Source organism: Triticum aestivum, chromosome 7B (assembly GCF_018294505.1).
Source record: "Triticum aestivum cultivar Chinese Spring chromosome 7B, IWGSC CS RefSeq v2.1, whole genome shotgun sequence".
NCBI classification, from domain to species: domain Eukaryota; kingdom Viridiplantae; phylum Streptophyta; class Magnoliopsida; order Poales; family Poaceae; genus Triticum; species Triticum aestivum.
The window spans coordinates 421,793,133-421,806,460 of NC_057813.1; the positions used below are offsets into that span (position 1 = coordinate 421,793,133).

At 44.7% G+C, this 13,328-nt stretch overlaps 1 protein-coding gene and 2 long non-coding RNA genes across 13 annotated transcripts; 1 reads left to right on the forward strand and 2 right to left on the reverse strand.

Annotated features, from left to right (window-relative positions):
* Positions 1–23: 23 nt before the first annotated feature.
* LOC123157339 (uncharacterized) lies at positions 24–1,733 on the reverse strand. Its single transcript, XR_006478950.1, has 3 exons — positions 879–1,733; positions 645–774; positions 24–468 (listed from the first exon to the last, which is right to left on the reverse strand). It is a non-coding gene; the product is annotated as an uncharacterized lncRNA (long non-coding RNA).
* Positions 1,734–2,720: 987 nt separating this feature from the next.
* Positions 2,721–8,481, reverse strand: LOC123157338 (uncharacterized). 5 transcript variants are annotated; one of them, XM_044575600.1, is made up of 4 exons: positions 8,187–8,480; positions 7,946–8,100; positions 6,898–6,994; positions 2,721–6,649 (listed from the first exon to the last, which is right to left on the reverse strand). In XM_044575600.1, exon 4 carries the CDS (start codon positions 3,898–3,900, stop codon positions 2,989–2,991), a length of 912 nt encoding a protein of 303 aa, XP_044431535.1. In that variant the 5' UTR covers positions 3,901–6,649; positions 6,898–6,994; positions 7,946–8,100; positions 8,187–8,480; the 3' UTR covers positions 2,721–2,988. The 5 variants fall into 5 exon arrangements, with proteins under 5 accessions (XP_044431535.1, XP_044431536.1, XP_044431533.1 ...); XM_044575601.1 differs by lacking the exon at positions 6,898–6,994 and having other exon boundaries at positions 7,957–8,100; positions 8,191–8,481; XM_044575598.1 differs by lacking the exon at positions 6,898–6,994 and having other exon boundaries at positions 8,191–8,479.
* A 168-nt stretch (positions 8,482–8,649) lies between these two features.
* Positions 8,650–12,128, forward strand: LOC123156191 (uncharacterized). 7 transcript variants are annotated; one of them, XR_006477903.1, is made up of 4 exons: positions 8,657–9,193; positions 9,729–9,890; positions 9,978–11,047; positions 11,353–12,128. It is a non-coding gene; the product is annotated as an uncharacterized lncRNA (long non-coding RNA). The 7 variants fall into 7 exon arrangements; XR_006477904.1 differs by having other exon boundaries at positions 8,658–9,193; positions 9,760–9,890; XR_006477902.1 differs by having other exon boundaries at positions 9,729–11,047.
* The last annotated feature ends 1,200 nt before the right edge of the window (positions 12,129–13,328 follow it).

Sequence of the window (13,328 nt, forward strand, 5' to 3'; positions counted from 1 at the left end):
CCACTCTCAATAATGTTGTAGCCAGGGAGTTAACCATGGTAAGATTAAGACAAAGGAATGACCATATTAATGAAAGACAGGTTTTAAATGATATTAAGCCACAAGACTTTGCCTCCTTGGACTGTAGATGTAAAATGGATCTGCAGTAATTCACTGTAATAGATGAGAAAATTCGAGAGGATAAAAAAAAGGCTCTAAAGTTATTGAAATTGAGCTCGAATCCTAACCATCAATAAATTGCATGCAAATTTTACAAACCCTATATCATAACTCATAACAAAGCATCTCACTATTTCTTATGAATCAAATACAATGATTATGAATCATGAACATATTCACCCTCAAGCAAGAACATATTTTCCGAAAAACAAAGAATGCAGCAAAAGGGGCTATGGACGCCATGCCGAGCGATCGTAGTAGACAAGGATCGCGCCACAACAATGCCCTTGACACCTAGGAATTTAGCACCTGGGAATATATAAAGAAAATTAGAGCAAAGGTGAATCTATTCTGAACTCAAGGACACCAAAGTGTGACAATATAAAGGGGAAGCAACAATCCTCCTCAAGAAATGGTGCTGATAGGTAGAACATATTCCTTTTCATGTACTGTGGTGGAAGAGTTGCAGAAGAAATCAGGCTCACCTATCTTGGAGGTCTGACTGCTCTAGGGAAATCAATCCACAATATCCCCAACCACTCAGAACTAAAACAATATGCCCTATCTTCAGTTTCAGACTTCCATTCAACGGAAACTGTATGGGCCTAAATTAATCTTCAGCGAACATGGGAAATAATAAATAAGAAGAACGATTATCCCTAGAAATGCAATATATGTTGCAAAACAATCAAGATCGTCTGAAAAAATACGCATCTTACCCTGCTGCTTGCACTCCTCAACGACCTGCTCATTCTCCCCGTCGTTGGCTGCCTCCCCTCCCCTGCAGCCACAACCCATTGCAAAGGAGCGCCGCTGCTTGCACTCCTCGATCGCATGCTTCTTCGCCCTATTGTTGTCCGCATCTCACTCCATGCAGCTCCACCCCAAACTGCACAAGGTCCCAATTCATATTCAGAGCTATTTGAAAAGTTTTGGTCCCAAATATCGTTTTCACTTTTAGTCCCAACAAAAAGAGAAAAATTCACTACAGGTCCTCATACTTGTCGCGTTGGCCGCATTTCTCCTCGTACTTGCAAATACCCAAAATACAGTCCTACAACTTGTCTCAGGTGGTCGTCTACGGTCCAAAATACCATTTCCTCTATGTATCTGCTGACTTGGCTGTTGACTAGAGAGTCCACGCGGGTTTTGACCGCCAGCTCATCAGAAGACGCCTGGGCGGGAGAATACAAGGGGTTTTATTGCAAAAACGACGAATTTACGTTTGTCGCCCCGCATGGTCGGACCGCGCCTCACCTGGTCGCATCTCTACACACCCACCTGGTCGGATCGACCACACGACACCACATGGTCGGACGCAACCTCTCCACACCCATCGCACCGCACCGCACCTCGCGGTCGCACCCCTCTCGTGGGGCAGACAGGAGTAGTAAGCTAGCCACGGGAGCAGCAACAGCCAGCAGCTAGCCGCCGGTCATCGCCTCAATTCGCGTCGTCTCGATGGGGATCCTCTGCGGCGCACCTGGGGCACACCATCGTCGGCCTCCCTGCTCGTCTTAGCACCCAACGGAGGCTGCGCGCCTGCATCTCGCGGCCGCAACTCCGACACCTACGCCTCGCCGTCCGTCGAACTCCATGTCGCTCGGCACAAACACGCGCCGCACCATCTGGTCCTTGGCCAGCACGCCCGCCACCGCCATGTTCAGGATCTTGTTGAACACCGCCTGCAGGTTGCAGGCGCGCTGCGGGGTCACGGCTGCCAGCGGGCTGGTGGAGGTGGGGCTGCGGTGCGCGGTGGAGGAGAAGTGCGAGTGGCCAGACATGGCGTGCGTGGCGCGGCGGAGGAGGGGGACGAGCAGGACCGCGGACGGCGAGACGTGGCCGTGCGCGGCGTCCGCGCGGGCGTGCGCATACTTCATACGCCAGTGATTCGGGGGCAGCACGGCTTGGCTTGATTCCTTCGGTGCGGAGGCTCATGAGAGCGAGGTGGAGTCCGAGGAGAAGCGAACATGGCGAGGAGTGGCCGGCGACCACGTGGACGGCGAGCGGCGACGGCGACCTTGTGGCCCTCGATCGGGCCCTTTCCCTGGGAGCAGCCGGCTGCGCCTCGCCAAGACTATGCTAAGCAGCGGCCACACGCGTCGGCGGGCACAGAAGTCGTCAACCGGGCGGAGGTCATGGCGGTGCTGGGCACGCGCCTGGACATGGTGCGGAAGGAGTCCAGCGACGCGGTCGGGGCGGTGGTGCACGAGTACATACCAGGGAGCTACAGAGCAATACTTGTAACTGGATGCATTTCAATCTTGCATGGGCTCCATCTCTGTCTTGCAAGCTACAGAGCAAATGTAGCAGCGAGAGCGAGCTACAGAGCAACTGAAACTGAAGCATGTTCATTTCAGTCTTGCATTGGAGCTTCTGCACTACTAGGATATATGCCTTGGACTGAATCTGATTACTAGTAGGAAGGATGTACTAATGCAATGCAAGCAATCTTGGACATGGTTAATTAAGACTGTTGTTGATTTGTCAAGTTTATATATCTCAACGTAGAACACACACATTTTCACATGAAAGCCTGACATAAGAAACACAAACTAGAGTAATACTAGCAAACGTGTGCAATTGATTGTTCGGTTGTTCATCATCAGTCAGCACTCACCGTGACAGGGATTATGACAGTAGTCAGTAGATAATACTCCAAACGAGTGTGTGCGCTGTAGTCTAGACCCAAATAGTAGTACAGAATTAATTCCTGCTGCAAGAACAAGAAAAGGTGCAAATTTCAGACAAGTGGTACTGAATAGTATCGGAGTTCAATCTACAGTGGAGCCCGGCCACTCCAGGATGCCGCCCAGCTCAAGTCACGGGTCATGGGGCGGTGTGCGGATGGGTCATGGAGGCTGCCGACGAGCTGATGATGCAGTTCACGCTGTCGCCGCGGCGACGGAGAGCTCCTGCAGGCCGAGGCCACCCACGCCATGTCCGGCCACTCGCCCTCCTCGTCCGCCGCACACCACAGGTGGGCGCCGACGTCGACCGCGGCGGCTTCTTGTGCCTCCTCTTCAGCAGCAGCAGCCCCAACTCCACTTTCCTGCTCGAAGCCACCGACGGGGGCAGTTCGCCGTGCTGCTCTCCTCCGGCGGTTGTGACATGGCCATCGCCGCGCACACCCAGGACATCGGGGAGGTTGAGGAGGAGGCGGTGGTCGTCGTTATTGTGGTGCGGGGTCCCGAGGAAGCCGTGGCCGTGGAGGAGGAGGCGGAGGCTGCCGTGCCGGTGCCGCTGGTGGTGGTGGTGGAGGAAGGGGATCGGCGGCGAGAGGGAGCGGTTGTGGACAGGAGCTCTTTTATTTGTGGCGATTTTGCAAAACAAACCTTGGTTCCTGGCGTAATCAGGCAGGTAAGACGATGTGGCAGTCAAGCTGGCGGTCAAAGTCCGCGTGGACGCGCCAGTCAACAGCCAGGTCAGCAGATACGTAGAGGAAATGGTATTTTGAACCGTAGACGACCACCTGAGACGACAAGTTGTAGGACTGTATTTTGGGTATTTGCAAGTACGAGAAGAAATGCGGCCAACACGATAAGTATGAGGACCTGTAGTGAATTTTTCTCCAACAAAAATATAGATTTGTTCTGCATGTAATTTACATGACATGACGATGCGATCAACATATCCATCCATTACAACATGAACATTTATATTTGTTCTGCGGAAAACAACTGGATATATAAGGGAATGAACTAAACCGAAATAAAAGAAAACATGGCAATCTCTTTGCATAATCTGGAATGCAAAAAAGCATAGCTGCCAACTCAAGCTCTAAATTAACCCAGACCTTTGCTACTTCTAGTAATTGTAACTATAACTGATAAAAATTAGAGTTAACTACACAAAACTTCAGATAACTTGTAACAATTTACCACAACATTTGAGTTTCTTAACACAAAACCACAACTTCGCGGCAAATTATAACACTGTACCACAACTTTTGAGTTTCTAACACAAAAACACAACTGCTGGACTAATTCTTAACATTGAGCCCAAATCTATTGGTCAACTTCTTTTAACAGCCAATCTGAATGATTGGGCCCACATGTCATTCTCTACGCGACAAGTTCCCTCCTACGTGGCGCTAACTGGATTTGTGTAACATAGCAGTTTGCATACAACATCGTCGTCTCCTCGACGACGCGTTCACCTGCAGCTTCTACGGCATCTACCCCTAAAAAGAAAAAAAATCCACTGCCTTCACCTTCTTCGTCTGGCGCACTCCGTCCAACCATGTTGTCGTCAGGACAGCCGCAGCTAGCACATGCACTATATCGCGTTGTGCAAAGACAAGGTTGCTGCCTTGTGCTCCACAGTCGTAGAGATGCACTCGTCCTCCCCAGGACCTCTTTGTCTAGTTCGTGCGCCCCGCTCGACCATGCCATAGTCCGGACGGGCGCTGCCAGCACATCCGTGCTGCCACGTTGTGCACAATCAGGGCTGCCACCTCGTGCTTCACGACCACTACAAGCACGCCTCACTGATTACGACATCGAGATCATTTGGAACTCCGTCGCCAACGACAGTGACATGCGGGCGCGGCTTTGCGGCACTAGGAACCTCACCATTGAGGACGCTCGGAGTGATCGTCATGTGGCAGAATTTTGACCACCCCAACAACACCCAATACGTCGGTGGAGTTCATACCGCCGGTACGGGATGGCAAGAGGAGGAAATGGTAGGCCACATAGGAGATGCGCACATGCCACCATTTTCCTGCTTAGGTCCTAACATGTGGGCCCAATCAATCAGATTATCTGTTAAAAGAAGTTGAATGATAGATTTGGGCTCAATGTTGAAATTAGTTCAGAAGTTGTGGTTTTGTGTTATAAAAACTCAAAAGTTGTGGTAAAGTGTTATAAGTTGACCTGAAGTTGTAGTTTTTTGTTGAAAAACTCAAAAGTTGTGGTAAAATGTTATAAGTTACCCTGAAGTTGTGGTTTTGTGTAATTAACTCTAAAAATTATCATCTGACAAACTCAAACAAAATTGTTCTTAGTTCTCAACTGAATGCCCGTATCCATAAAACTGAAATGCTTCACAAAGTACGAAAATGCACTGAAACGTGATAATGCTTTCTAGTACTCACTGCCTAGAACTCAGGTGATCTAAATAAATAAAAATCAAAAATTTACATATTAGGTAAAGCAGATAAGCTAGAATTGGGCGATCATCTCAATTTTTTTGTAGGATATCTGAACATATCTTTGAAGCATAATCTCTGAACATAAACTTTGGACAAACCAATGATATGAAAGCAAGCATTGGAATCAAATATGATCTAAGCAGTTGAAAAAGAACGGAGGGAGTATCTAATAACATAGAGATGCTATTAATCAATATAACTAAAATGAGCATGCTATTTTCGCAGAGATTGGTTTTTTAGCATGTGAACTAACCATAGCACGTGAGCTCCCTTCGGGCCACTGGACCAAGCAAAACCACAACAACTCTTAATCTCCCAAGAGCAGGAGCCTAACATACTTTCATAAAAGTGTAGTTCAGATTATACAATCACAAATAAACGCTTTGGTTTTCATCTGCACAATTCTTTTTTCCCCTACCGCAAGCCTCTGCCTGCAGCTTTAAACTGAACCAGCAAGTTAACATGTGATTTATTTACAAAGTAATGCTATAACGGAAAATATGAAGGAGAACCTGGGTACCAGCGCACCCTATATGCAAAAAAAATTAGTAATTCAAAAAATTTCAAAAAATCCAATTTTTTTTGGTGTTAAACATGATCAACTATTGTAGTCGTATAAAAAGATTCGACAGAGAATGACTTTCATTGCATCCTGGGTCGAAGATTCAGCAAAAAACGCTATATACAAGTACTATACACGCTATATTGTCGTCATAAACTTGTCATAAACTTGTCTTTTTTGCTGTGAAGTCAACATGAATAATTTCTTGTCCAAATTTTTTATACGAGTACAATACTTGATCATGTTTGATCGCAAAAAAGATTTGGAATTTTTTGAACTTTTTCTGAATTACTAAAAAAAATTTCCGCATATAGGGTGCGCGGGTACCCGAGAGCACCAAGTCCGTGTCCATGCTATAACAGCCTATACTTTCAGAATGTACAGTTTCGATCATGCAGTTAGAAATATACTAATACGGTAGTAACTCTACATGACTTGTTACTCAATTATCTTTAAAAAATGAAAAATCAAGAATACGGCTAATTAATAATTTAGCACGGCATTTATGAGTTCCTCCACAGCCTCCTTTGTCCTGAAAATTACACAAAGAAAAACCATTCTTTTCTAATCTGAAGCACCCTTTCATGGTCAGGCTGACCAATCTTTACAGAGCGACATACACAAACAAAAACAGGAAGGCAGAAGGGATTTTTTAGGTGGGTTACAATCTTGAAACAGGTAGTTCACCTTCCATGAATAAATGTGAACAAGCCCTATAAGGAAATGCCATGATAACTTCAGAGCAATTCAAACCTGAGGGGACATTATGCACTCTGAAAAAAGCACAAAACATGCATTAGTACACAAGGTAAAAAACTTACAGAAGAAATGAAAATGATAGTGCAAAACTACCAAATTTAAACACTAAGTCCTGAGAATGTAGGATTGCAAGGTGGCCATGAACGCCACCTGTCCACCACCTTTTTCTTTTAAAAGCCATTTGCTGCCTACTAATAAACAACAAGTAGAAGAAAAAAAGCGTGTTGCCCAGAAAATATGCTATTATCAATATGTAACCGACCCTATCTGCTTTGTCTATGGTTTGACTCCGGTGACTCATGCCCGACTCTGCCCCTAGCCGCCACCATACCCCATTGATTTTTCACCGGACTGTTGACCTGATATGGTACGGCTGTCAAATCCAAAAAGTTTGTAGAAGACTTTGACGCATTGTTTCTACCAAAACATGTACGCAAGGCATAAAGTGATCGGGTGCCTTTTCTAGGACATACTGTAATGTAAATTTGTAAGAGAATGTGGTATTAACACAAACTGAAAGCTTTGTTAAATATACTTAATTTAGAAGAGACCATATTAACAGAGAGCATGGTCTACTATAAAGATTGCCATGAGATCATGCTAGTCTACTTATCAAGGATCCACATTATACATATAAACATATCTTATCACAACATGCTAATGTAATGTATCTTCTATAAGGCACATAAAAGAAACCACACATATATCTTTTCCTGAACCACATTCTACTGTCAAAATCCCCAAATCAGCAAGATAAATAACATGCTAATATAATGTATCTTCTATAAGGCACATAAAAGAAACCACACATATATCTTTCCGGAACCACATTCTACTGTCAAAACCCCAAACCAGCAAGAAAAAAATGAGTACCCTATTTTCATTGCCTGTACAAACATGCCTTCACCCTGTGAGGCCAGAATAGCCTCTAAAGGCCGAGACATTGGAGTTGAAATATAAGGATAATTAGATTTAATGCGCGTAGAACTCCAGCCACATTAAGTTTTCCATTGCCTAGCCAAAGTTACACGAACAAATGTAAGGAGCTGATAAAGTTATCAAGACCTGCTTCATTCGATCAAGAAAAGAGATGAAATATGCCTGACTACATAGTTATATAAATGTGGACATATTAAACACTCCTTTTGTGAATATCTTAAAATATCAGACTACACCATAATATATAGAATCACAACCTGCAAATAAAAACCTCAGATCTGTACACGCCATGTTTAGAAAAAACATATATTATCTAATTCCAGTGTGCATGGTGGAGAAAGTAATATGAAAGTAGAGACGGTCAGAGGCACCTCCGCAAGACCTTTGAGCCAAATTCTTCTTCTATTTGGCCTTCTTCTTTCTTCTTGAGGAAGTCCTCAACCACTGAGAGGGAGAGAGAGGAGGCTCCTTGCTCCTGTTGCTCTGGTCGTCGCACGAACTCGGCCTTCCACTCCTCATGGCGCACCTGCAGCCGAAGACCTCACCCATGAGAAAAAGGGGAGGCGTGGGTGAGGGAAGGGGGAGAAAGAAGATGCAAAGGCAAGCCATGACCAACTCGAGCTCCTTGCTCCTGCAGCTCCGTCAACGACCCCGTCTGCATCCGCCGCTCCACGAACTCCTGTTGCGTCTGCCTGCAGGCGTCAGATTCGCCACGACTAGAGCGGCTGTGGTGATGAGGAAGAGGAAGAGGGAGGAATGCGGCGGCTACGGTGATGAGGAGGAAGCATGGAGGGGGCTGTGCGGGAGGGGGCGTGAGAGGATGGAGGACTGAAGGAGGGCAGCTGCGGGCTCGCGGTGGCTGCGGGATTTGGTGGAAAGGGGATAGGGTTCGATGTGGTGGCGACATTAAACGCATTAAAACGCATTAACGTGAAGTTCAAAAAAAAAAAAACGCATTAACGTGTGCATCAAGGGCGGCCTCTCGCGTATGCCACGTCGTCCCTGCGGGCTGCGGCGCTGTTACTGGCGAGGAGAAAGAGAAAAAAAAAAGCAATAAACGCAGCGATTGGGATTGGGTCGTTTCCTTCCTAACGAAGGCAGCTCCGCATTGGGTCGCACGCGTCTTCCTCTCCCCCACACGTCTCCGGCCACAGCCGCCTCCTCCTCTCCCCGCTTGTCTTTCCCTCTAGCTCAAGAAGCTCCACGGGACACCACTCTTCCTCTTCTCCGTATTGATGCTGAGCAAGAAGATGGGGCGGATTTGGGCGACGGCTCCAGTGCCACCTCCCTGCAACGAGGGATCTCACCGGCGTGGGGGCGGGAGTGGATGCCAGTGAGGGTGGCGGATCGGCGTTGCTCGCTCCCCACCGGCCTTCTTCGTCTCCCGACAACATATGGCTCCAACCCTTCCTCTGCTGTGTGGTGTCGTGGGAGCAAGAAACAAGAGCAGGCATGGTTTTTATCTACATCCAGTGTTCACACTGCCAGATCGACGGATCTAACTCTGGTCGGCAAGGAGGGGCACCGCCGCGGCGGCGAGGAAGCGGCCGGGGGCAAGGCCGAGGGCGGCAAAGCCAACCTGAGTAAGGTGCTGCCGGCTACCTTATAGAAAATCACAGGTTAGATTTATAATCGATGCAAGTTTCTTTCAGTAAACCATGCCCTCAGTGCTGTACCATTTAGGCTGTACATAATATTCTGGCAGTTGTGCTGCCATTTTACTGTCACTTTCTCAGTTTCCATGATATCAGCACGCTGGTAACCGTGGAGCATCCTTGCACACTTTGGTCGTTTTTTCTTTCTATACTTTCAGTTTTCCATGGATATAGTTGCGACAGATTCTAGATATTGACAATTTGACATTCTAATATTCTGTTGGTCAGCGCTAAAATGCAGAAGTAATTCTATTTAACCACATAATATACTAGCATTGGTTTGTATGTGGCTGATCCAGTGCCAGCAACAACTCGAGTTGTTAAATTGTAATGGATTGTTCTAATTTTACAGCTTTATGTACAAACTGTGGTTCATGATTGTTTGTAGGAGGAACAGTTTCATGCTATGCTGTTCTCACCATAGGGTTGTTTTCATATCTCTACAATTAATGAATATGTTTTATTAAAAAAATGTGAAGAATTGTTATTTCTATAACAGGAAAACTTCACTACTGACCCTTTGGTTCTAGGCTTCTAGCAGCGTCAGGTGTTGATTATCAACACTTGTTAGATGTTGTCTGATTGGCACAAGGGGTCCCCTATGGAAACACCAAAGTCTACCCATACTAGTGATGATTTCACACACAAGGCAGAATCAGATGTAATATAGTACTTTTTAATCGAGTATTCCATTTTGAGTTTTGAGATTCCATTATGTTCGAAGTTTTACTCATTTCTTTGCCTGCAGATGACACATGTTGCACTGGCTTTTGAAGTGCCAGGAAGCTGGCTTGAATCATGACTGTCATGCAGGTACATCTAAGGGTTGGGTATTCGATAGTAATTAATGATAAGTTAGTATACAAAATAAAAGAAAATAAATTACTTACTGCAGAGCCATTCAGTTATATATGCCAACTCTGAAGGATAATTCCTAAAAAAATTAGGCGTTCTTTGTTTCCTCACAATTTTTTTCAGAAATGTCGCATGGTTATTTGCTATTGAACTTCCTCTCTGACTGTTGGATTATCAGCCCTTTTTTGATGGATAGGTGCTACTGACCAGCTACCATGGATGGAAGAAACCTCATCAAAAACTAATACATATGTTACTGATTCCGAGCCTTCAAAGTTTTCTTTTGCAGTAGCATTTATTTTGCACGGTTCATCTTCCATGCAAAGAGAAGTCCTAGAACTTTTAGGTGCTGGTATGGCAGTTGCAGCCGTTTGGGAATTGCTCCTAGCTGTAAATTTTCTATTATGATTAACCTGAGAGCAATCCTGACTAACATCAGCATCCTCAGTGTTACCATAGTCCTTGCAATGAACAGAGAGATATTCATGGATGGAGCTGGTAAGGCCACTCATTTCCATGGCAGCTAGGAACAAGAAACAGAAGTATGAGAAAGTCAGTGAAAGGAAAATTGTTGTTCTTTTCTATATCCTGCATTCGCCACCATTGGAACAATGTGTTATTAATTGTATTCTCTTAGCTATAGGCTCTCTGTCGTGGATATCCTACTGAATTTGCATCTTATTTCCATTACTGCCGCTCACTACGCTTTGGACTACCAGTATCTCAAGAAATTGTCTACAGACTTTTTTATTGGACATGGCGAGTTTTCCTTTTGCATGTCGTGAACTTATAATCGTCCATTTAATTTAGTGGTTAATGATTAATCAATATTTAGACACCTAAATGCTGCAAATGTTGCACACATGAAAATTTATGTCCTACTGTTTGCTCTTATCCATTTATTTTAGGCCCTGGCAGCAGGACGAGGCTCTAGGATGGTTCCCATGGAAAACAGACAGTCAGGTACCGTATATTATCCATCTTATGGTGCATTCTAGAGTATCTTATGGGTTATTTATATGTAAGACAACAAGTTATTAGCTGCATCAGGTCGAGGTATGCATTCTTTACATCAGATGGTATTTCCCTCGAAAATGGAGTTTTGGAATGTGCATGTCGTAATTAGATAAGCGTATGGAAAATATTGATGGATGATAATCAACACATTGATACTTGTGGCGATTTGTTCTGGGCTTGTGTGTCACTCTTTGATAGACAAACTAGACATCCATATTCAAAATCCTTACTGGATGATTTGCTCTCTCCAGATTCACAGTGAAGATGTGTTGCATGCCCACAACTGAATACTCACAGTGAAGATGTGTCACTCATTGAGAAGCCGAACGGTACCACCAAAATATAAAGTGAAGAGACCCACTTATCCAGAACAAGGTAGATCATCATGCTGTCATACCATACATCAAATGGTATGCCGCAAATACAATCGCCAATCTTAGAAAACTCAACGAACGGTAAGGAGATTGGCTTGTATGGACTCACCATTCGCCCTCTCAGTACACAATCACCAATCTAAGTTGTTCGAATAAGAACTACTTAGTTTCCATGTTCTGTTATAATGGTCCCTGTTTTTTTATTTCCAAATCTGCAGATTTTAATTATGAATCTAATTCAGATTTGTTCCATGTTTTTTTGCTTGCAGTAAAAATCTTACTAGAGGCAACTGGATATAGGAAACAAAGTGAACTACCAGTTTTCTGTTGAACAATCACTACTCTGGTTTTATTGTGACGTGTACCTAAATTTATTCTTAGAGAAAACTTGACATGCAGACTGCATGTTCTTATGTATTGTTTCAGTAACAATGATTGCATAGTAATTCAGTTATAACTATGTAACAGAAGATGGCAGGAACAATGGTACAAATTCAAGTATGTACATGCCAAAGTTGATAGGTTTAACTCTAGGCATTGCATTACTATGTCATGTTGTACTATTCTTTAAAGAATTTGTAGGGGGTACTAGAAAATATGACTCGATGAGGGATGCATTGATTTAAAAAAACGGCCTGAAAGTATTGAGTTTAGTAAAATATTGTATAGCCTTCTCCTAGAAGTTTGATACACTTTTCAAGAAAACAAACTTTTTTTATCATTAATCTATAACTTTTCTCATATTTGAACAGCAGTGTTATTTGAGTTTGGTTACAAAAAGTGGCATGTTAAAAACTTAAAATAGGTGGCTTGATGCAACTTTTGCAAAGTTTGTCGAAAGAAACGCAATGACGGTGCATTTCATTCTCATATGTGTTCTTTTTACAGTCCAATGCATCCTTTGGAATGGGACTTGAGCAGGCATGGTTTCCCTCTACATCCAGCGTCCACATGGGCAAATCGACAGATCTCACTATGGTGGTGTAGCATAAAGCTCCCCAAGCAATTCAATTGGATATTTCTAGGGATCAATTCCGGGAAATCACATAGGTACCCTCAGTTTATCTCATTTTGCGGTTATTTGAATGACTATGTATTGTTGTATTGTTGTGCTCCGCGGGTTTGGCGTTGGCCGCCAACAACGACGAGGCTGGCGGCTCGGGCGCGGGCGTCGTCAACCTTGATCGGTGTCCTGTTTTTTCTTTGGTTTTTAGTTTTTGTTATGATCAGTGTCCTGTTTTTTCTTTTATAAATTGCAATGAACGACCGAAGCTCGACGAAGATGTCCTAATCTCATTGTATTTGAGTGTCATTTATTTAACTCTTCCAAAATTTATAGTGCGGCTTCTTGTAACATGCCATTTTCATGTTTTTATCAAGATTGCAAAAAAGCAACTGGAATGAGCGACTGCCAACTTGGCACCGCCCCAACTTCCTTTGAGGAGGAGGCGCCACAAGGTGGCGCCCCAACCCCTAGTATCTACCATTCTTAGAGCATCTCCAGCCGTTCACCCTCCCTCTCGGCACCGAAAAATAGCAGCATGGGGACGAGCCGGCGCTAGTTCGGCCCCTGGGGTTCGGTTCATTCCCAGTCGCACGCCCACGGTCACCGCGGGTTCGGCGAAGTTCGCCTTGTTTTTTTTCAAACTGGGCGACTTTTGCATGAACTCTACCATTTTTCGTCCAAATTTGTACAAAAGCGTAAAACATGCGTGAACTAACTTAAAAACGAACTTATTAAAATGCCTAGCTAGTGCCGCCACCGGCGCGACCGCCGCTTTCTACATACCGAGAAGCCTGTAGAAGCGGATGTAGTCACAGCCGCCGCCGCCGCCGTCGTCGTCGCGCCTCGC

Bases quoted from the DNA above. Each gene is read 5' to 3' on its own strand.
- LOC123157338 (XM_044575601.1), bottom strand. From the start codon at position 3,900: ATGCAAAGAGATTGCCATGTTTTCTTTTATTTCGGTTTAGTTCATTCC.